At 31.8% G+C, this 23,734-nt stretch overlaps 1 protein-coding gene across 2 annotated transcripts in view; it reads left to right on the top strand.

The window, feature by feature from the left end:
* Nucleotides 1–824: 824 nt before the first annotated feature.
* dos (daughter of sevenless) overlaps nucleotides 825–23,734 on the top strand; it is a 35,326-nt gene continuing 12,416 nt past the window's right edge. Inside the window, exons 1-6 of one of the 2 annotated variants that reach the window (XM_072535255.1) lie at nucleotides 825–1,181; nucleotides 7,513–7,816; nucleotides 10,770–10,942; nucleotides 14,426–14,714; nucleotides 15,661–15,850; nucleotides 19,574–19,796. In XM_072535255.1, the coding sequence (XP_072391356.1) occupies nucleotides 1,104–1,181; nucleotides 7,513–7,816; nucleotides 10,770–10,942; nucleotides 14,426–14,714; nucleotides 15,661–15,850; nucleotides 19,574–19,796 (1,257 nt within the window). In that variant the 5' untranslated portion in view covers nucleotides 825–1,103. Of the gene's footprint in view, nucleotides 1,182–1,230; nucleotides 1,356–7,512; nucleotides 7,817–10,769; nucleotides 10,943–14,425; nucleotides 14,715–15,660; nucleotides 15,851–19,573; nucleotides 19,797–23,734 lie in introns of those variants that run through there. The other variant, XM_072535256.1, reaches the window with a different exon arrangement.

Below are 23,734 nucleotides of genomic sequence, written 5' to 3'. Positions count from 1 at the left end.
CTGCTATTACAAATTCTTAAAATCCTTTACCATTTTTTTAAGAAAAAAAAAATAAATATTTTTATAAACAGACCTTTCATTCCTAATGGAATGTTCCTAATGGAATTGGAGTAGATCTTGTTATAAAATTTCGGTTAGGAAGTCTAATGTTCGGTGGTCTAATATCATTAAAATCCTAAATTTGTCTTTTTCAGGTAAATGATTCATTGTGTCTTTTAATCCTTAGTCCACTGGTCAGACAGAGATTCATTGGTTCAGTGGCATTTTCGTCTCTTACTACTGTGGTATTTCGGTAAACACCAGTATTAATAGTTTATTCAAACATCAAAGTTGTTATTGTTACAGGCATGGCTGTGTTAATGTATTATTTTAATTTGTACGGATATAATATAAATTAACCTGTTCGAAATTCAAATATATAGCTTATTATATTTCCAGAAAACGGAAAATCTGGCAACAATTTAATACTGTCATAAGATCATTTAAAATTCACCCTGTATATATAAATTTTTATTAAGGAAATTGTAAACAATTTGTAAATTATGTAAAGTTTGTTTATGGATATGCCATCCAATTTAAGTGGCTAAAATCCAAAAAACACCACATTTTAAATTACAATATTTTAAATTTTACAGCAAATACCACAGCTTCAGCTTAGCACAGAATAAAGATATTTCTGTGGTCTAAGGCTAGTTCACAGAATCATCTTGTAATTGCGTGCCACAGAACACGGAGAAAGACATGTATCATGTATTTAGTATGACAATTATTTGACTGTTGTTTGTTGAATTCATTAAACTTTGATTTCTGATATTTTCAAATAAGAAGAAGACAAAAATAAAATAGATTAATAGATACCGATGAAAATGGCAGCTGGCCAAACGAAAACGATTAAAAAACATAACTAATAACATTTTATCTTTTATTTTTGCTAGTAACGTTTATACGAATACGACCAAGAACGACCTCAGACATTAGTGAACGTCTTTGATTAAAGGGAAAGTGTAATATTTTGACAAGTGATAATGCTTATTATTAGTCATCAATTGATGATTAAAAGGTAACGAGGACAATACCAATACGTGAAGTTATTTTTGTAAAAGATGGCCAAGAATCCACAAGAAGTGGTGTTTGAAGGCTGGCTGACAAAATCACCACCAACAAAACGAATCTGGAGGGCTGTAAGTAATACTACTTTTGACATTTCAATTAGCACACCTTGTTTGTATTGTTTATCTAAAAATTAATGATTCATACTTTAAGATAATGAGTCTATTTACTATATTGTTGTACAGTTTCCAATAACAAGTATATCTTGAAAGGTAGTGAACAAAAACTGTTGTATGTAGATACAGGTAAGAGTTGAATTGTTAGTCCTACACATCTTAAAAACACTTTTTATAAGATATTGGTATTTTCAATGTTATTGTTGTCATTTAAGTTTATATTGCATCTTCATTGTATTTAAAAATTAATCATCACTCTGACTATAATTTATATTTTAATTAACTCTAATAGATATCAAGAGGTATTTCAATTATGGCACAGGATAAATCACATAAGTACCTTAATTAAAATTTAACCTTTATGTATAAATCAGGAACTAAGAAATTTGCAATTGCAGAATTACTTAGATCAGTATTCGTTAACAAGTATTTATGATACATACTATTGATTATATCACAAAACAAGCGCATCATAGAAACAAAGAAAAGGTATGAAAACATTAATGATATAGTTTAAAATGTGTAATCATAATTGTCTTTATAGGAATTTGAAAAAAAAAATAACATCTTTTATTTAGATGAATAATCTCACCTAGACAAACAATCTGATATTTTATACTGTCTTTATTTAACTTACCTGGATCATCACAATAAAATATTTTCCTTAAAATTCCATTACAAATTTTAGTTTATGAACAATATGGTTTTCCCAGTCTACATTGTTTGGTGGTAACATGCTGTGACTATTCTGTCAGTGTCCTGTTAACAATAGTAACAAAATACTATTTCATTCTAGTGTGCAATAATTTTTATATGATTAGTTGAAGTTAATACAGATTCTTTAATTGGCTACTTTGCACTTTCAGGTTCTTATCAACTAGTGTATTTAGTGTTAAATGGATGTTTATATAACTAGAGTCTCTTTTCTTAATGCATAACTCATGTTTAGGTTAATAACCTGTCTAATCTGTAATAGCTACGTTTTTGAGATACCATTTGCATCATAAAAAATTAGTACCATATGTGTCATAAAAAACTGGTACAACTCTTATAACCGAAAATTATGTTTTTTAAGTTGTGTAAGTTTATCTTGTCACATAATATGTCATTCTAATTTCTAGGGCAATGTTGCCAGTGTTCAACGAAAATATTGTATCAAATCACCTAAAAGGCGGGCAACAGACACATTATAAAATTACATGCATTCCAATGTTTCCTGTGCCAATACCCTACTTTTAAAGATCCTTTAAACATTTTGGGCATTTTCTTCCTTTCTCTGGTTATTAAATTTGTCAGATACAGTTTTTTGTTGTTAATAATAATAATAATAATACCTATATAAAAACTTTAAACCTTTTTTGGAATGTTCTTTTTTTCAAAAATTATTTTGTTTTGTGACACAGATAGCATACTGGTCTTTCCTTGGTTTATATATACTTACAATCAGATTTTTTAATTTTTTATAGAATTTTTTTGGCTTCACTAGGAATTCCACCAGATTGAGTCTCCTTTTTGTAAATGTCATACACTTCGCTAATGTATTGGTACAGCAGCTCCAAATATAGTTTTTTGCAGGATTTTCAACAATTATAATAGATTCTTGAATTTATTGAACTGAACTCTTTTGTTATTCTCAAATTCACTTTCATTATGGTTTTCTTTGTTATTTCCTGCCTTCTCTTCTGTCTTCTGAAATCAGGACTGTATGTACATAGTACTTTATATGATTTTTCTTTATTGTTTATAAGTCAATAAATATATATAATAACAGATTGATTACAGCTGTCGCCGCTTCTCCGCCCCCAATTTCCATCTTTTTCAGTCATGTGCAGTTGCCTCTTCTCCTTGGTCGTCGTCTCTTTTCAGAGAAGAGAGTTTAAGGCACGGGTTGCTGCTCTGCCCTTGTTTATTCTTTCCCTGATTTCATCTGCGCTATTTCCCTTCTTGTTGAAAATGACCCCCAAATATTTGCAGGATTGCACGCCTTCGATTTTGTCATCTTCTAAGACTAGATCACATATTTCATCTGTTCCCACTGAGAGATATTCACATTTTGTCATATTCATGTTTAGACCTGCCACCTCATATTCTTCTTGCAGTTTTCTTACCATATAACTAAGATCGTAGCTGTCTTCGGCAATTACTACCTGGTCATCCGCAAAAAAAGTGTATATAGCATGTTTTCTTCCACTGTTATTCCCATGTTTCTACATTTTTTTACTCATTTCGCTAAGGATCTGTCCAAATAGATTTTAAATAAGGTGGGTGACAGACAGCAGCCTTGTCTTAGTCCCTTTGTTGTTTGAAAAGGAGAGGTGATTTCTTGTCCCATTTTAATTCTTGCAAAGTGTTGTTCGTAGTATTTTTGAGTGGCGTTAATTAGAATTGGGTTTATTTTTAAGTTACCCATATCTATCCATAGTTGGGAGATCGGTACACTGTCATATGCTTTTTCCAAATCTATTAAAACTATATGGGTTTCTCTATTTCTCTGCACTAGTCAAAAAGTATTTTCCAAAAATGATTAAAAATTGTAAGTCTCACCATTGTTTCTTATCCTTTACTTGATTTACAGTTGTGATGAGTTTATGAGTAAATTTGTTGAAAGTCGGTTACACAATGATAGTTCTGATTGTAAAATTAAAATAAATTGATATAGAACTTTTAGATGTGATTGTGATACTAGTTATAAGTCAAGAGGAGGCAGTATTTTGATTGTTGTTAAAGTACATTAAGGGAACTGTACTCAAACCTTTGTACAAATCTGTTGAACAACTTTTTCTTTTATGTTCATCATATTCGGAGACTTCAATCTTCCTGAAGCTTCATGGGATAACAATGAATCAGGTGTCCTGGTGAATGGCCCTTAAGGTTCACATGCATTGTACTTAGCTGAGTTTTATGGTTTCTTGAATTTTTTCCAAATGTTTAATATTCCAGATAAAAGAAATGTGTTTTTAGACTTAATATTTACAAATGTTTGTGATTTATAAGGAGCAAAAGCTTTAGATACGATTTTTAAAAATAGTTATCATGACATAAGTTATACTTACAATATTAGTTTATGTGAATGTCGAGGTAAGTCATTAGAATATACTGAATTTTATCATGATTTTGTAAACACAAACTATGAAGGTCTCAATAACTATCTTTCAATGATACTTTGGGAAGACCATTTGAATTTGTCAAATGTTGCTTTAACAGTATTTTTTAACATACTTGTATCATTATCATTGTTTGTACCAGTGAAAAGATTTAGAACTTCTAGTTATCCAAAATGGTTTAAGTCAATTAAGTAATTAAGAGGATTATGTGATTTTCTCAGGACTTAAAAGATTGTGTAAAGATTTATCAAATCAATGTTATAACACATATCTGAATCTGAATCAAATAAATCATAATTTATACAGTAATCCTAAGTACTTTTGGCAGTTTGTAATCAATAGTAAGAGATCATCAAATTATTTACCAGACGGTATATATTATAGTAATGTTATAGTAATAAATGGATAACATATTGCAAACTCTGGATGATCAATTAAACTTTTATTGTAAATAGCACTGATCTTTTCAGAATAAATCAATGGTAACAAATTTAGTACCCTTTGAATAAAAAATATTAAACACATTGGAGAATAAAAGTGAGATGGATACTATTTATACTGACTTCTCCAAGGCATTTGACAGAGTAGATTATAATATCCTATTAGAAAAATTAAATGACTTTGGCTTCAGTCACCAATCCTTACAGTGGCTGAACAGCTTTTTAAGAGACTGCACACAACAAGTGAGAATAGGTTGTTTTAATTCAGATATAATTCGTGTGACATCAGGAGTAGCCTAAGGATAGGATCCCACTCTTCACCTTTGTTATTTGATATGTTTGTGAAAGATATATCAGAATGTTTAAAAATTTCGATTTCCTGATGTTTGTAGATGATTTAAAATTATTTAAATCCATAGATTCAAATGATGATATAACTTTAATTCAAGCAGATTTAGACCAGTTGAGTATTTGGTGAGAGTTTGCATTTGAATGTTGCTAAATGGTGCTATATAAGTTTTTAGAGATATTAAAAAATATGATATTTCTTATACCATTAATGATAATGTACACATTTGATGAACAGTTCTGTTTTGTACAACATATAAATAATGTAATAATTTTTTTTTTTTAATAATGTAATAGTATATTCAATAAAATCTTTAGGCTTGATCATTCGCAACTGTCTGAGACTATCTATTTGGGCCTTAAGAACAGTTTATTATGCTTTGGTTTTACATATCTAAAGTGGAATGTGCATCTGTTGTATGGTCTCCACAATACCAAGTTCAGTCTATTACATTGGAGAGATTGCATAACAAATTTTAAGATATTATGCATATAAATTAAACATTATTAATCATGATTAAACAGATATTTTAAAAACACTTAACATACATTTATTAAAGAAACTACTAGATAACTCTGATTTAATAGTTGTGTTTAAATTAATAAAAGGTTTAATTTGTTGTTCTGAACTTCTCCAATCTATTAGTTTATATGTTCCCTCCAGAAGTCTCATATATGTTGATCTGTTTTATATACCTTTTCACCATACAAATTATGGTATGTATTTGCCCTTTGAACCAACACTGAAAATTATAAATAGGAACAATTTAAAAATATTCAGTGTCTTGTAGGCTTCATTTAAAAATCAGATAAAAAGAGCTTGAAAAGTTATAGATACTTTTTTGTTTATTTTAATTAATTTTGTTTCATGTATAAGTAATATTTTGTTTTATTTATAATTGAGATTTTGGTTTCACTTAGTTTGTAAACAATTGCAGAGATTTATTTTTACATTTTTTGTTGACATATATTTTTTTTGTAATGGGAGTAATCCCGTATATTAATAAATAAATAATTTTTTCTCTGAGGTCGGCCAAACTCATACTCCCAAGTAACCATTTCCTGCAACCTTCATCTTTTTAATACCAAGGTAGCTCTCTTCCTTTTTCCTTTTATGATTTTGAATAAACCTGTGTCAGGATTTACTACCTATTATCTCACTTACATTACTACCTAATATCTAACTTACTTCTGTCACTAGCAATGTCAAAATCACAATGATTAACAAATAACTATAAATCACAGTCTTTATCTTTTTCATTACTCTCTTCTTTTGTTGTATTCATTGGATCCCCTGGAGTGACATCCTGAATTTGAATATAACTGTTTCTTTCTTCTGTTGATTTCTGTGAGTAAGGAACCAGATTTATGTATTAATTGTCCCAGATATATATACTCATCTGCTACATCATTGTACATGGTTTTTGTTTTTGTCAAGTCTGCAGATTCTTGCACTCTCTGTCCTCCTGGCTTGATCGCGAGAGATACCCATTTCAGCCTATTTGGGCCTATGGAGAATGAGGGCCATGATTTGAGTGTGTCTTTCATGTTATGGGTGGCGAGGTGTACCTTACCATGCTGCCTCAGTGCAGGTTGGTAAGGGTTCGCTGATGTATTCTGATTGTAAGGCTTTGAAACCCGCCTTTCACTCTCCTCCTTCTTCTATATAACATACTCCCATAATATGCCATCTTCTTTGTGTGCCGTGTTTGTATTCAAGCGTTGGCTATCGTCATATTGACAAGCTGATGAAATGATTCTCGGTTGGCAGCTAGATGAAACAGTTCCTCGACCGTTCGACCTGTCCATTGTCTAATGTTACGCAGCCAGGACAGTTGTTTTCTTCCGACCCAACGTTTTCCTTCGATTTTGCCCTGAATGAATAACCGGAGTAAGCGATATTTAGGTCCTCTCATTATATGACCGAAGTATTGGACCTTTCTTATTTTGATGATGTTGATCAATTCTCGCTCTTTGTGCACGGTCTCTAGCACGCGTTCGTTTGCATAATATGCCATATGTTGCCCATATTACACGACCTATGTCTTTCACTATGTAATTCGTCACTATCAGGTAGGCATTTACTGGAGATTTTAATGGTTTGCTCTTACCAGCAACAGAACAACCCCTCCGATACCTATACCAACATTTAAATTAACAACATTAAATATGAAAATTACTAATTTCTGAACGGAAATTTATCTGAATATATATATATATATATATATATATATATATATATATATATATATATATATATATATATATACATATATATATTTATATATGTATAAATGTAAGTGAAAAATTTATTACTTACTGACTCATTGACTTAACTAATAAATTACACAGCCCAGCATATTATACTTTATAATGTTAATTTTGTAATTTTAGAGGTGGAGAAGAAGGTGGTTTTTACTGACACATTCTGGAGAGCTACCTGGTCAATATATTCTCACATATTACACTGATAGAAATTGTAGGAAGCTTAAAGGAGTCATCAATTTAGATCAGTGTGAACAAGTCGACTTAGGGCTAAAATTAGATGAAAGAAAATTAAAATTTGATCACGTTTTTGATATAAAAACACCAACTCGTACTTACTACTTAGCGGCCGATACAGATAATGAAATGAGGTCCTGGGTGACATGTATCTGTAAAGTATGTGGCTTAAAATCTACAAGTGAAGAAGAAGAGGGTAAGTTAACATATAACCATATTTTTTATTTATTTTTTGACTTATTAGAGTGCCAATGTATTCTTGGTATTGCTGTTTATGTCCTCGCCACTCCAGTTTATTCTATATTGGGGTTTTATTTTCTGGATTTTTTGAGGTTTATCATAACTTTAATAGCAGCGTATTATCAAACTTCTATGTTTTGTTGATCATAATATAATCTATTTGGTGTCCAATTGGTTGTTTTTCAGTGTTTTGGGGCGATTTTAAGGTGCTCCCTTTGGAAGCTTGAACCATTTCTTAGTCATGATTCCTTTTTTCTTGGCAAAACTGAATAATAAGAGATCCACGATCATGTTTGCCTTTCGGTCTCTGATAACGTTCATTTTGTTCTTTTTTCATAAAAATTTTTTAATTCATTATTTGATTTGTCTGAGGTTGGCACATAAACTTAACGAAGATTTTAAAAGTATTGCAACACCATATTGTCTAGTCCTCTGTCCCTGAGTAATAGCAGCGGTTTTTGTTTAGCTGTTTGTAGGCATTTTTATCTTTCTACCTTACTTCACTCATGACCAGTACATCCCATTTTATTCTGTCCAATTTCTCCACAAAATTTACAAATTTTCTGGACTGATTTGATCTCCTGAAATCCCATGTAGCGACTTTAATTATCCTCCAGGAGATTCTTAGCACCCCTTGGCCATTTAATACCTGCAGGATACTAGGTATAGTATCCTGCAGGATACTCATATTTTATCTTGCCATAACTTTCTTGAGACATTAATGTGATTACTGGTTTCTCACTTGCCTTTTGCACCTTATGCTGTTGATATATCTGTTTTAGATTTATTCACCCGTCTTTAAGACTCTAGAATCATCTTATCCTCAGAACAAGAGAGTGCCCTACGTCATTATGGATGACGTGGAATGTCTATTTAGGCATCTGCTAAATTTATCGATTTAAGTGCTGTTCGTCTTCTAATACGAGCAGATGCAGATTGGGATTTTTGCTTTGCTGAGATCAAATGCGTTTCCTGAAACTATCCGGTACTTTTAGAACACCAAACGACAAATATAACCAGTTAACACGTTTAGTGCTTATGACAAGCTTTTTTTGTATAGGCGTGCATGACGCACTGGTGGATCATATACCCTATCAGATATAATTTTTAGTTGTACGCTAGCACTTGTAGTGTGTGTATCGTAGGCGTGATAGCACTCGTGGTAAGGTGTGTATGTCTCAAAATATAAATTGGGATATTAATTAATTACTGGATAAAGATGGTACTTACCGGAAGACTCAATTAGAGGAATCAAGTTACTCAATTATTTTAAGAACAAAGTGGAAAATATTTATTATCTAAAAAAAAGGAGTTATCACTTTATGAATAAATGTTGCTTTGGAGCTGCACACTTGTTTTCTGACAATACTTGAAAAATAAAAGACACAGATACGGTATAACATTATAAATGCTCACAGAATCGCAAGGTGAGATGAGTTTGGTGGTACTGGACATACTGAAAAAGTTGTTATGCACCTAATGAGAAATTACCTAAATTCAGGGCATACCGTGTTCATGGATAATTTCTACAATAGCTTTGTTTTAGCAAAGCAACTACTAGAAACACAAACTTACTGCACAGGTACCCTAGGACAGGAAGAAAGGAAAGTCCCAGGATGTCGAATCTGCAAAATTGGACAAAGGTAATACAACAGCTGCCTACAAGGATGGTATAATGATCGGTAAATGGAGTCATAAGAGGAATGTGTTGTATTATATTGACAGAGTTGGAAAACAACATTATTGACATAGAAAACAGAAAAGGAGTAACAAAGAAAATGCCTTTACCTATCGCAGACTACAATCGACATACGACCAGTATAGACTGCATGGAGCAAATGGTAGCACATTACCTGAGTGTCCGAAAAATACTTAGATGTTATAAAAAATTAGGCTTTCATATAATACAGCTACTAATGTACAATTCTTTTATTTTGTATAATAAACATTCCCAAAAACGGCTGTTCTATTACGATTATCATAGTTCTCGAAAAACTTCTTCCTGAAAGGGGTACTACTAAACCTAATATTGTAAAACACACTACACAGCATCTGATAAGAGATAATTGAAACAAGGAATTCAGACGGAATAATTATGCGAAAATGATGCAAAATTTGTTGGAGCAAAAAAATAAAGAAATACTCTACTTCCCATTGTACTTAATGTGCTGATCACCCAGGTTTCTGTACTGGGAAATACTTCGAAGACTGTCACAAGAATTAATGTTTGTAAAAATAAACAAGGCTTTTGTAAAAATTATGTTTTTGCTTATATAATATGCAGGTACGTTTTATTTTCTGTTCCAACTATTGTTTTTGAATCCAAACCAAACTGTTTTTTTTTATTTAAATATTTTATCAAGTATCATTTAACTTTTTTTCTTCTATGTTCATAAATATTATTTAATCCTCTTAGTTTTTTATATTACGAACAACTCTATATGCAATAATAAAATATTATGTATGACGCACTGATGCGCCATACGCACACTAGATCAATATTACGTATGTCGTGCTCATGACGCACGGGTGCGTCACACAAAAATTACTCAATTGTTTGTTTAATTTTGACATTTAACTCTTATAAGACACGTTGGCAACGATGCAGAGCAAAAACTTCAAAAAAATATGTATCATGCCGGCAGCAATGTTACTAATACCTATATAATAGCACTTAAAGTGTTAAATGGTCAAATACACGAGTTGACTGAAAAAACTGTGTGCAACAGACTTTTTAACTTGGATTCATAATATATTGTAAATATAAAAGCAAGTTTCAGAGTTGGCTTAGAGTTAATACTTGACGTTATTTACATATTGATTTTTTTAGTTGTACATTTAGTGATATAATAAAAATGAATAGCTTTAAAATGATAAATGCAAGTATTTAGTTACATGTTTTTTTTAAGGACAAATGACAGATCCATGTCCTTATGTGGAAGTTACTGAAGAACCTAGTGAGAAGAGAATTACGTTATTGAATAATTTTAATGATACACCACCAGTATCTCCTGTTAGTACTAGTCCATACATTCCTATTTCGGAGTGTATTACTGGAAAATCGCCTATATTTGATCCTAAGGTAAGCTTATGAAGAGTATGAAAATTTTTGCTGTGTAATAAACAACATTTATATCTTTATACATAAAAAATCTCGTTTTACGATGTTCATTTACGCTAATCTCCGAAACGACAACCGATTTGAATGAAATTTTGTGATAGTGTAATTTTTCGTCCAATTTAAAAGATAGGGTTATTTTTTATCTCGATAAATGACCCTTTTTATAGCAAAATTATTGTAATTTCTTTTAAGCTACATAGATGGCGGTAAATGTTCTACAGTTTTACTTAAATCTAGTTTGGTTAAATATTTGATGTATGGTATATATAATTTTATTAAAGGTGTTCCACACGTTTAAGGTACAAACAACAGTTTCTACATAGTATTTTATATATTATTAATAACAATACGCAAATTTCTTCTAATTCTATTTTTTACACTGTTACATCACCTTATTTATATTATCAAAAAAACAAATTAACGAAACAGATTTATTGTGCACCAATTAGCGCCTAATTGAATTTTAATTAACAGGTAGAATCTAGAATAGTATATACAGTGAGTGGCCAAATTATTAGGGACATTAAGATGGTTTCTTAATTTTCTAGTTTAACTTAATTTTTTTAGCAAGGTATTAGCTTTAAGGCTTGCATCTATTTTTTGTATAAAAGAGTGTGGTATTAAGGTCACAAAAACAATGAGTTCTTTTAGTAAAACCATTTATATTTTTCGCAAAAAAAATTGTTACATAAAATCACCAATTTTAATATTTAGTGATGCCACCCTTTGCTGCAATTGCACAGCTTCTATTTACACGTCGGGGCATGCTCTGAATACAAACTTATGCATTGTGTTTTAATTTTGGGTTATGATGCCATTCTTTAATAAGAGCTTCAATCAACTGCCGCTTCGTTGTAATAACATATTTGGCGATCTCCCGTTTGGTTAACTCCCACATACTCTCTATGGGCTTCATGTCGGGTGAGTTTCTCGGCCAGGGCAGAACTGCAATATTTTCTTTGGGACAGAAATGCAGCCACACTTCTAGCTTTGTGGCACGGTGCACAATCGTGCATAAAAATGTAATTTTTTTGATCAGGAAGCTGTAACAATCACTGGCAAAATTTCTGGCTGACCAGCTACAACCATATGCGGAGGAAGCGGATTCTTACGTCAAGAACGCAAGCCACTTTATCGACCGTATCAAGGACGTTATTCTGGAACCTGAACACTTATTAGTGAGCTTTGATGTAATCTCATTATTCACCAATGTCCCAGTAGAAAAATCATTAGAAATTATACGTAGAAAATATCCAATACCACAGGATACACTAAACTTGACGAGGCATTGCTTAAACAACACCTACTTCGCGTTAGGCTTTCACGGCCATCGTCTAACTTGTTAAACTGTTTGTTCGGGCTGTTAGGCCGTTGTCTTCTGAGATTAGTTCTTGACGTTTCGCCAGCACTAGGGGTTGGCATCTTCTGGAGATGTTACTGCTTCGCTAGTAACCTGAAACTGACGAAGCGTTGTACTACGGAGTCAAAATTTTTATGCAAGATATGGAATCAAAAGCAATAGAAACAGCAGAGCATAAACCCAAACTGTGGCTTAGGTATGTTGACGACACATTTATATCTGGATGCATGGAGAAGAGAAACTTAATGAATTCCTACAACACATTAACAATATCCATCCAAAAATACAGTTTACCATGGAACGGGAGAATAACCAACAACTGCCATTCCTAGATGTGTTAGTTATTAAGAAAGAAGAGGGAAGCATAGGACATACAGTATACCGAAAACTAACCAATACTGACAGGTACTTACACGCAGACTCACATCATCATCCTGCACAATTAAATTCGGTAATAAAAACCTTAATAACAAGATCTGAGAAACTGGCAGATGAAGACCATAAGAACGAAGAAATGCACAAAGAAAAACAAAATAGAAACTATTTTTAAAACCGACAGAAAAATCGCAACCATATTACCATCAGCAAAAACAAAAGTTGCATTGGAAAATCAAGGCGTATACAGAATCCCGTGTGAAGAGTGCGATAAATCGTGCATCGGACAAACAAATCGAAGGATACAGGTTAGACGCGAAGAACATCGAAAGAAAGGAGAAAACTTCATCCCTAGCAAAACATGTCGTAAACATAGGACACAAAATAGACTTAAATGGAACAACAATGCTAGCCAACATCGAAAATAAGGCCAAACGTGTAATCAGGTGAGCCATAAAGATCGAAAAACATCCGAAAAATTTAAACACCAGTGATGATGCTCAAAGACTCCCAAATACGTGGAAACCAATTCTGCAGAAAAACGTAGAAATTAAAATAGCGAAGAAGGCCACACCCACTCTGCGCACAGGACCAATCACAAGAAGCACTACAAGATATTTAAACTTAGCGTGCAGCGACCGAGAAATCAGTTCGCCTGGAACATCAAGAAGAAGCAGAACTAATCTGACTTGACAATGGCAAGTGTGACCTTGCCGAAACGTCGCCAAAACAATGGTTTTTAAATATATATTTTATTTAAAGTGGGCATTTCATTCTTGAAAAAGAATCTGTCGTCCAGATGTTTTAACTCTTTTATCATATGTTGCAAGGATAGAAGGTCCACCGGCAATATTTTTAGGACATCTTACTGTTCCAGTCTGCTTATATTCCTTAAATGTTCTGAAAATAGTTGAATTCGCAACACCTAAAATTAGCACATTACTTTAGTAAGTCTTGATTTTAACAATAACTATTCTAGAAAACTAACCTGTTACCTGTTTTATTTTTGCTACCATGGCTGTTATTTTCATTCCAGGATTATCAATTTTTATTTGTTTGTACATGTTTATAATGCATTGTTTTTCATTTGATGATAAATGACCCAAATCTACTCGGCGTTTTTTAGGTGGAGAAGGATAATTACCATTATTACTTGGCATTGAATCTATATTGTTATCTTAATAACACTAATACGTCGCTAAATAGTTCTGAAAAGAACTGTTTTTTATGTAAATGCAAACGAAAAATATAAAAATTAAAGGAATAACACAGAAAATACAAAAAATCGTCGATATAAATTTTGAATTTTAAAATTTCATAAATGTCATTAATGTCAAAATGTCATAATTTAGTGGAGTAAACTTGCCTACCTGTTTGACCAATTACAAACAAGCATTACAGCGAGGTAAATTTGAATTACTCCTCCTGGTTAAAAAAACAAACCATAGTACAAAACCATACTATTTAAGTTTAAGTTTAAGGTTAAGTTTTTTGGTAGTTGTTTAATCTGTTAATTTTAATATATCCCAACACTTTGACGATGGAAAAATTCAATTAAAAAAAGATTCAATTTATTTACAAAACGTTTATCATCATCATTTCCATATTCGTTTATTTATCATAATTTTTTTAATAATATGTATATGATTTAAAATTCTGTACATCTTGTTTTGTCAGCATTATCTCTATTTTGTCATTTTCTGTTTTAGGATTTTAAGACATTGCTACAGTATAACATGAAAAACACAATATTTAAATCTGATCCAATAACGCACACCAACGAAAGCTATGAACTTCCACAAAGAAACTATTTAAATTGCCTAAACGTTCAAGAGGATCCTAGATTTTATGACTGTCCAAGGAAGCTGGGACCTCCAGCGCCAATCCAAAAAGTTGAATCAGAGAATGAAAAAAATCATTCGCCCCTACAAAGTCCTACAGATTCTGATAGTGTTTTTAATGATGAAGACTGGCCACACAACTCGTCTTCTGATTTAAGTAAGTGTATAGTTTTTTGGTGTATATAGGTTCTTTAATTTCTCTCAGTCGCTACTATCAAAATTTGCAATAGAATGTTTTCGGTTCCTAAGTAGATATTTACTATTTCAGAACAACTATTTCGGTTGTTCTTAAGGAATGAGACATATAGTGAAGAATCTAGTGATCTAATATGGGATCTAATCATCGTGATGTATTACTGATAGGAGTCATCATAGTGACCCGGATCCAGTGAATAATAACTTAATCTCAAAATGATACAAATGGTACAAGTTACCATCAAAAACGCAAAAGCAAAAATGGATATATGGTAATTATGAAAAAAAAAATGTACTGAAGAACCTGGAGAGGATAAATTTATTATCAAACTTTCCACATTTTAGAGAGGCGTAATTGAACCCTGATTGCTCCAAAATATTTTAGAACCACTGAAGCAATAAAACACTGAAGTTGCTTTTTTCCTTCGATTTATTGATACTGAACTTGGGCTGATTCAATACATTGATAATTATCGCAATTCTGATAGTGACAAAAAGAGTTATACAAGTATCATTAGCTGTACTGTGCTAGGAGGAGTAAAAAAGATACAGAGTATTCAGAGAAACAAAACTGGTATACGATGTAACACAAAAAACCGGTTCTACACGTTGACGCATCTACAACTCACGCACTTTTTACGGGAGCGCCAATACACACGATCTTAACATGCTGGAAGGTCTATAACGCGGTTTGGTGAGAGATAATATGCGGGAGCCGGTCGCAGATACATTAACACGCGAGCTGAGCGCTCAAGTTGTTAAAATATAAGCATAAATAAGCAACATAAGAAACTTGTTTTTTATTTTGTTGTATTTTTTATGATCTTATTCATCTATTTATGTATTATGTTTTCCTTGATTCTTTTATTTGTGATAATATGAAATTAACTTGAATTTAATTTTTTTAGATACATCTAAAAATACAAGAAAGTCAGAAAGTTCCGATGATGGAGAGAATCTCGTAGCAACTAAAAAATTTACTAAATCAAATACTAATAATGGAATTACTACTGCAGCTGCGCCTCCACCTAGGCCACCAAAACCAGCACATATCGCACCACTTCCATGTTACCTTAATCTAACGCCTACTAAAACAATGTGAGTAATAATTACTTCTGTATGAATCTAATCTGAAAATACTACTCCATAGTTTTATATTATTTAATATTACCTATGATTAATATAGATATAAAAGGAAACAATTGTTATTTGGGCACTACAATTTTATTCAAGTCTCTGAAATCAATGCACAATCTTGACTTTGTATTTTCATCTCTTTTATAAGCTAATGTAACTGGGACTGCAAAAGGACTGTAAGATTCTTCTATTAGATTCTTGTCTAGTAGCAATGCAATTTGTTTCTCAATCTCCTTTCTATCAACAACTGTGGTTCGATATGGCCTTTTGCTGTAATATTTCTCTTCTAATAAATCAATGTGTGCTCCATAATCCTTCACTGTCCCTACTCATATTTGTCTTTTGCAAAGACAGATTTGTTTTCACATATTAATTCATTTATTGGTCACAATCTAAATGGTCTACATGAATTTTAAAATTTGTCTCTTCAAAGTGTTCATTGAAATTTATTAAATATTTATTTCTCATTTCATATGAACTATTAATTTCATTTGTTTCCTTAGAATCAAATTTTATTTGTTGATTATTGTCTCTTATTTTCTTATAAATTTCACAATTTTTTGAAAAATTTGTTTCAATTTCCGTAGTAAAATCCTTCTGAATAGGCACTTTTTGACTTATTTGCAAGTTTTCATTTTACCACAAATAGAATTTTTTATACAGTCTAAACCAATTAAAAAATTGTAATCAAAATTATCTTTTTCAATCACAAAGACTGCCGTCTCTTTTTCTATATCAAAAATTTTTACATGTAATTTTACCATACCACTGGTTTTTTAATGCCATTAATAGTTTTTAAATTAGTATTCTTAGGATCAATTGAATTATTGTTATTTATTTTTAATAACTTTTAATTTATTAATGAAACGTTTGAACCTGAGTCATATACTCCATATATATACAAGGATTTCCACAGTTTTCACTGTATTCCTTCACTCAACCGTTTTCTCCAATTTTTCCTGTTTAGCCAGTCCCCTTCCTGTAGGTTTCTTCTACTCATTGCTTCGTCCACCTCATCTCTGAAAGATCTTCGGGGTCTGCCTCTCTTTCTTCTTCCTATCGGGCTCCACTCTGTTATTCTATTTATCCACCGATTTTGGTCTGCTCTTCTGACCTGTCCGTACCATGTTAATCTCTTCTGTTCGATGTAGTCTATTATGTCGGAGTTCATTTCCATTCTCCTCTTAATCTCCATGTTATTTATTCTGTCTCTTCTTGTTACTCTGCAGCTTCTCCTTAGGAATTCCATCTCTGTTGCTCTTATTTTGTTTTTGGTTTTCTTATTTATTGTCCAATTTTCACACCCATAAGTGAGGATACTTCTTGTCATGGTATTATATATTTTTTTCTTTGTTTTCATATACTCCAAAAAGCTCAATATTTTTATTCAACACTAATTTTATTTTTATTAATGGCAGTATCAATAGTTTTTTGGATTATCATTTTGTAGTTCACATTCTAACTCTGAATTATTGATAAGTTTAATTTGATCACCCTTATTAGTTTGATTATCCTTTGGTTTAAACCAACAACTTGATTCAAGGTGGTAGCTTGTTCCTTTTTCAGTTTTTCACAGATGGTACATTTATGCTTTTGCTCTCTGTACAATCTTTGTTTGTTTCTAATTTGTTTTTCTTCAACATTTCTTTTATAATGTAAGAATAATTTTTCACTTTCTTTATTTGCAAAATGTTCAGTCTTGTTCAATTCACTGAAAAGGTGAGTAGTTGAAGTCAGTGAATCTTTATCAAGTCTGTTCATGATGTTTTCTGGTAAACCTAACACAATCAGGTTTATTAGTGTGTTATTGTTAATTAACTTATTAACTTCTAATAATATTCTTCCTTTGTTTGTGGCATATTCTAATAGAGAACCAGCTTAATATTTGAATGTAAAAGCATATTTTATTTGGTACCAACCTTTTTTTTTTTTCATAAATATCACAAAAGTTTGTTTTCCAAGTTTTCCAATCCGATTGAACTCTATATTTAATTAACATACTACCATGCCAATCTAAACATTGTTTTTCAAGTAGATGTCTCAAACTTTCTATTTTATCTTTATCATTTAAAATTTCAAACCTTTCACATTATTTTTCAAATTCTTCCATCCATTGTCTAACATTTGGCATTTTAATGGAGAATTTTTCAATTAAAAATTTTTTGTTAGCCACATTTGGAATGTTTGGTAAATCTTCATGGCTAACAGCAGCTGGTTGTATTTTATCTTCTAAATACTGATCACCAAATTGTAAATTTTCACCTTCATCCAAATAAATCTTTCTTATTTCATCATCTATTGGGATCCATACATTTCGTTTTTGACCTCGTTTTTTCAATGAGTTTTTTACTTTTGTAAATATACTGGATATACTTATATGTATGTATGTTTATTTACCTGCTTAAATTCGTCTTGAATATGAAAAATACGACCATCTGGAGTCTCAATTGAGGCAATACAGATTTCATTTGATTTACTGTCTCATGATCCTAGCATTATGAATTGGAATCTCAATTTTTCCATGACCAAAAATGTCGTTTTATAAGGTTCCTTTTGATGATTAGTAACACAACTGAGTTTCTGAAATTAAAGATATATTAAAACATGTTCTATTTACATTATTTACACACAATTTTACCTAATCCTTTTACAGGATTTTAGTCTTTCTTTTTCGTTTATTGACAGACCTATTTGTTTAGCATGTGATTTAAGTTCCGTATACGTATTCTCACCTATTGCTTTGGTTTTGCTCATGATATTTATGTCACCTTCATATGCGCCAGTTACTGATTTATTGTTAAGTGTGTTGTTTCTACCTTCTGATGATTTTTTACTAAATACCTGTGCTAAATTAAACAATGTTGGTGCCAGCCCATCACCCTGTTTTAATCCTAGTGTTAATTAAAATTGGTCTGTCATCTCATATTGTATCTCTACCTGAGACACGTGTTTAATATCGTCATTCAAATGAGCCTAACTAATTTAGAGGGTACTTAATATCTTGTATAAGTGTGCCCTGTATATTGGGTCATAAGCCTGTTTTTAAAGTCGACAAAAATATTATGGACATCTTGTCAACATTATGTGTATAGCATTGAAATTGTATCGAAATAAAAAGTAAAAGGAAGGGAGGACTATGAGGTCCGAAGTGTTTACTTCCGGTTTTTAAGAACACTAACAAAACATTTACTCAAAAACTACGATAGCTAGCATACAGTGTTATAACCTATTTCACGTCCTTCTTCAGTATCCAAGTTGTTCAGGATATGGACTTAAAATCAATCAGTGTCTTCCCGCACAAATTACAATGCTGCCAGGGCGTAATCCTCTTTATTTTTGTACAAAGTTAAACAAATGAACTATAACTAGAGCAATTTTGATCGCGGATTTATCATCTACGTGATAAAATCCCCCAATATATAATGGGAGAAGGAGGGGGATATGTAATAATAATCGCCGAACTTGATGTTGGGTAAGGTACTATTTTGGTACACAATTTTTTTTTAGTTTATTAGTAGTTAAGTTAATATCGACATACTTTTAAAATTTGCCTTTTATAGCAACTTTTTAACTTTATGTTACCATTCGTTACCATTTTTGTTTTTTAGTGTTCGTCTTTTTTCAGATTTTTTTTTCTTATTTTTGCCATTTTTTTTAATTCTAATATAATTTTTATTCCTACAGCAAGGACGCAGAAAGTGAGAATGTAAAAAGCGAAACTCCGAATGTAAAAAGCGAACAGCCTAAGTTGACAGATGATATGTACGACTTTCCTAGATCGCATCACATAGAAACGGATGCTACCTTAAAACGAAGACACTGTTATAATAATGCTGCGCCTGTGCCTTGCCCTGAGGGTACTATTTTTAGATACGATATTTCTCCAAAACCTACTACAAGCACAACGGTAAGTTAATTTTTTAATGTCAAGTTAGTCATTATTTATTATCTTTAATAGGAATTAATCACAATTTCAGCTGAAAGTTTCAGACAAAATTCGCCGCTATACAAAGGTGTGCTATGCAGGTGGATTCAAAACTTGTGTGGGACTCTTTGAGTGCCTTCTCCTAAGTTGAAAGTCGGAATAGAGTGACAGTAGCCTGGGTCACAGGGCACAAAGCCTACTTAGGCAACGAGAAAGTAATAAACCGGTCCGAGAAAGCGTTTATGCGCCATTAATGGGTACAGAGCATTGCTTTGTGGTTGTGAACTCACACAAAACAGAAGCCATTGATAAATGGGTGTAAGTCTTTAAAACGGTGAAAAAATGATTGTGTTGACTCACAATCGAATGACTGTGAGGGTGATAGTGGGCCTTCTGACACTGTAGGCTCAATAAGTATTTGAATCATATGTGCTTATTGGAAAAGGCCTATCGGCTCTATCTAGAAGAAGATGAAACCAGCCTTCACATCTTATGTCAGTGTGAAGACCTCACAAGACTGGGGTATCTAGAACTCAGAGAGAAAAAACCAAAAGTGTTAAAGTCTATATGAAAGGACCCCTCTAGTTGTAATCTATAAATCTTCGTTATTGCCTGGCTTGTACCATGCGCTGGAATAAGTTACCCTCCCACTATTAACTTACTTATTTTTAGTACGTAAGCAAAACGCTCGGACAGGTCGATCTGGTCAAAAAACTTACCTAATGATCTTTCGTTGCATAGCAACTAAATTGTTTTTTGACAGCTATCATAAATAAATAGTATTAATAACTTTAGTTTTGTTGCTTTTTTAAATGAAATGCGACATGATCACAATGTGTGGTGAATTTCGCCGGAATTACCGTGAATCGGTAAGAATTTTTAATGAACGCTTTCCTGACCGTCTAATAGACAGGCACTACTTTAAGTCAGTTGTAGCAAATTTTTTGAGACTAGTAGTGTTCAAAATAAGAACTGTCTACTTCTACTAAAACTGTTGCTCACGTTTTTGAAGTAGATCAGAAAACAATTTTGTTTTGTGTCAATTTGCTCTAGAAAGAATGAAAAAATTGCTGAGTTATACTTAACAGAAAGAATAAATAATGTTCAATCGTGCACAAACCTTCAAGAATGAAGATATAGTTACCATTTTCATCGCTCAACTCACTTATCACCTCCTCTAAGGCCAGCTTTAGCTGCCTTTACGTCAAAAATTTCGGCATATTTTACATAAAATAAATCAGAAACTCGCACTCGAAGTCGATCAGATGAAGACTTTGAAGAAGAAGTTTTAGGGTACGTCTAGACAAAACCTCTTTATGTACTTCCCCGAACATTATTTTCGTACTTTTGTTGACATTTTACACTTGAGGAAGCCTCTTGTTGAGAGGAAGGTCATGTAGGTCAAGCATTTTAATTTTATTATAAATTTTGAAATATATTTAATAAAAAGTGAATACCAAAATTTTGAAAATGATAATATGTGTATGACATTTTGATTTTTGGAAATTTCATAACATGTAACAAAATTCGAGTTTTTTAGAGGTCTCCCTAAAAAGTACAAATGAAGAACTTACTTTATCTATGATCTAATCACATTTATTTGACATTCTATCAATGATATACAGTGTAGGTAAAACTTTATGGTCGGTATGGTAAAATTTAACAGGATATCTAACGCAGATATAAAATCATATTTTCAGCGAACAGACAAAGATAACAATCATATTTCCCCTTGGTCTCCCCTCCATATTTCTTATTGCTGCCCATTGCCCAGTAGTAAGACGATTAGTTCCGATTAGTTTCGATTAGTTCCGATTAGTTCCGATCTGAGATCTCTGGTTCCGATCCTAAGAAACTAGAGGTGGGTCGTTGACATTTTTATCGGAACCGTTTTTCGTAAACTGTAACTAGTTGATTGTTTATCAGTAGTTTCAAATAAACTAGTACACAAAAAACATATTGTGTTTACAAATAATACAAATAGTACTTACATTTACATGACACATTATTAAATCGCGAATCGTCTAAATTGACATTTAAAAACATACGTTTTTCCACTTTTCTTGTTTCTTCTTTTGTTTAAAATTAAACCAGATTTTGAACATGTGTTCACAATGAACAGATTTTGTTACAATACTACAATATTTTATGAATATAGTGGTTAAGTTAGGATATACATGGCGATGGTTTTTCCACCACTGTAATGGACAGTTCCAATCACCGTTCAAAATTTTTTGTTGGTAATATCAGACAAATACATGTCGACTTCTTTTATATCTCTAGATACAGGTGTATGTTTAGATGAGTCATGTCTAATAAATTCATCAAAAATACACCATGGACTTAAGTCATCTTTATCAGTTTCTTTTTCTTGTACTGGTTGATTTTCACTAGTACAATCTTCTTTTTCTTTTTTTATAGAAGTAACCAGCTTCTTAACTCTTTCTTTTGTTTTTTATAACTAGGTATTCTGATTAATGAATGAGTTTCGATTTACGATTGATCTGCATTTTCGATTTCAAATCTTTATTGATAGTTCGTCAAAGGATTTATTTATTATAAATATTCAATTATGAATTATTTTTCTTAGTCAAAATTATTGACCTAGTATAAGAATAATATTTTATTTTCAAAAAATGCGCATTTGTAGAAGATGCAGCTTTCATGGTCCACTTTCTGAATATTGCAATGATTGAAACTTCTGACGCATTTCTGTCCGTTTCGACTACTTCTACTACAAGTACTGACATACTGCCACCGCGACCCAAGCGTCAAAAGGTGATGGATACTTCCATTAATAAAAATATTAGTTTAGAACAAAAGAAACACATAGATATGGATTTAATAAACCTATGCAAAGACTCGTTTCATCCGTTTTTCATAGTTGAAGAACGATCTTTTAAAAAGTTTGCAGGGTGGATTCCTGGATATAAACCACCAACAAGAAAAACTTGTTCATTACGTCAGGCTCATTACTTCAGGAATGTTATACCAAAACTAAACAAAATATTAGATCACAAGTTGTTAAAGAAGTAGAAAATATCTGTATTACTACTGACCTTTGGACATATGGAGTAACTGAGTTACATCGCATTAACAGGACAATATTTAACCGAAAATTTAGAATTTAACGATTTTATTAGGCTGCTGCCATTTTTCTGGAAACCATAATTCAGAAAAGATCGCTTTTGAAATTAGTGAAATTATTTCACTAATTTCAAATTTCAGTTTCTAAAAAAACACATTTCAAAAAAAGTACCTTATCTTTTGAAAGGCTTTTAAAGTATCAATTACAACATAACAAAGTTCCCAAATGGCCAATCCAAGACGTGGAAACTAGGTAGAACTTCACCTATTACATGTTAAAAAGAATGACCGAGTTAGAAGAGGCAATCCGTTCCACTTTTGTATTAGTTAATACAGACTTAGACTTGGACCAAATCTAAATAATGAAGACTGGATTATTTGTTTTCAATTTTCCCAAATTTTACGGCCTTAAGAAATAACAAGTACAATGAGTGGCCAAAAATACTTGAAGGGTAATTCAGTGATTGTTATGGTACGCTGCCTTCAAGAATCTTGCAATAAAATTTTAGCAAACGGTAACCTTACATCCATAGTATCCGACGTAGTACAATTACTAATATCGGGTTTAGCAAAAAGTATTGTAAATGTGAACACATGTTCAAAATCTGGTTTTAATTTTAAATAAAAGAAGAACACGGTTAACAAGAAGTAAAGTAGAAAAACTTACGTTTTTAAATGTCAATTTAGACGATTCGCGATTTAATAATAACGTGTAATGTAAATGTAAGTACGATTTACTATTTGTATTGTTTAGTTTATTTTTCAAGTTATAATAAATATATCCTTGATTAGTTTCTTTCACTTCAATAAATATACACATAAACGATAATAGC

This window comes from Diabrotica undecimpunctata, chromosome 6, assembly GCF_040954645.1.
Source record: "Diabrotica undecimpunctata isolate CICGRU chromosome 6, icDiaUnde3, whole genome shotgun sequence".
Taxonomy (NCBI): domain Eukaryota; kingdom Metazoa; phylum Arthropoda; class Insecta; order Coleoptera; family Chrysomelidae; genus Diabrotica; species Diabrotica undecimpunctata.
The sequence above is the reverse complement of the archived record's forward strand: the minus strand, read 5'-3'. Positions and strand labels throughout refer to the sequence as shown.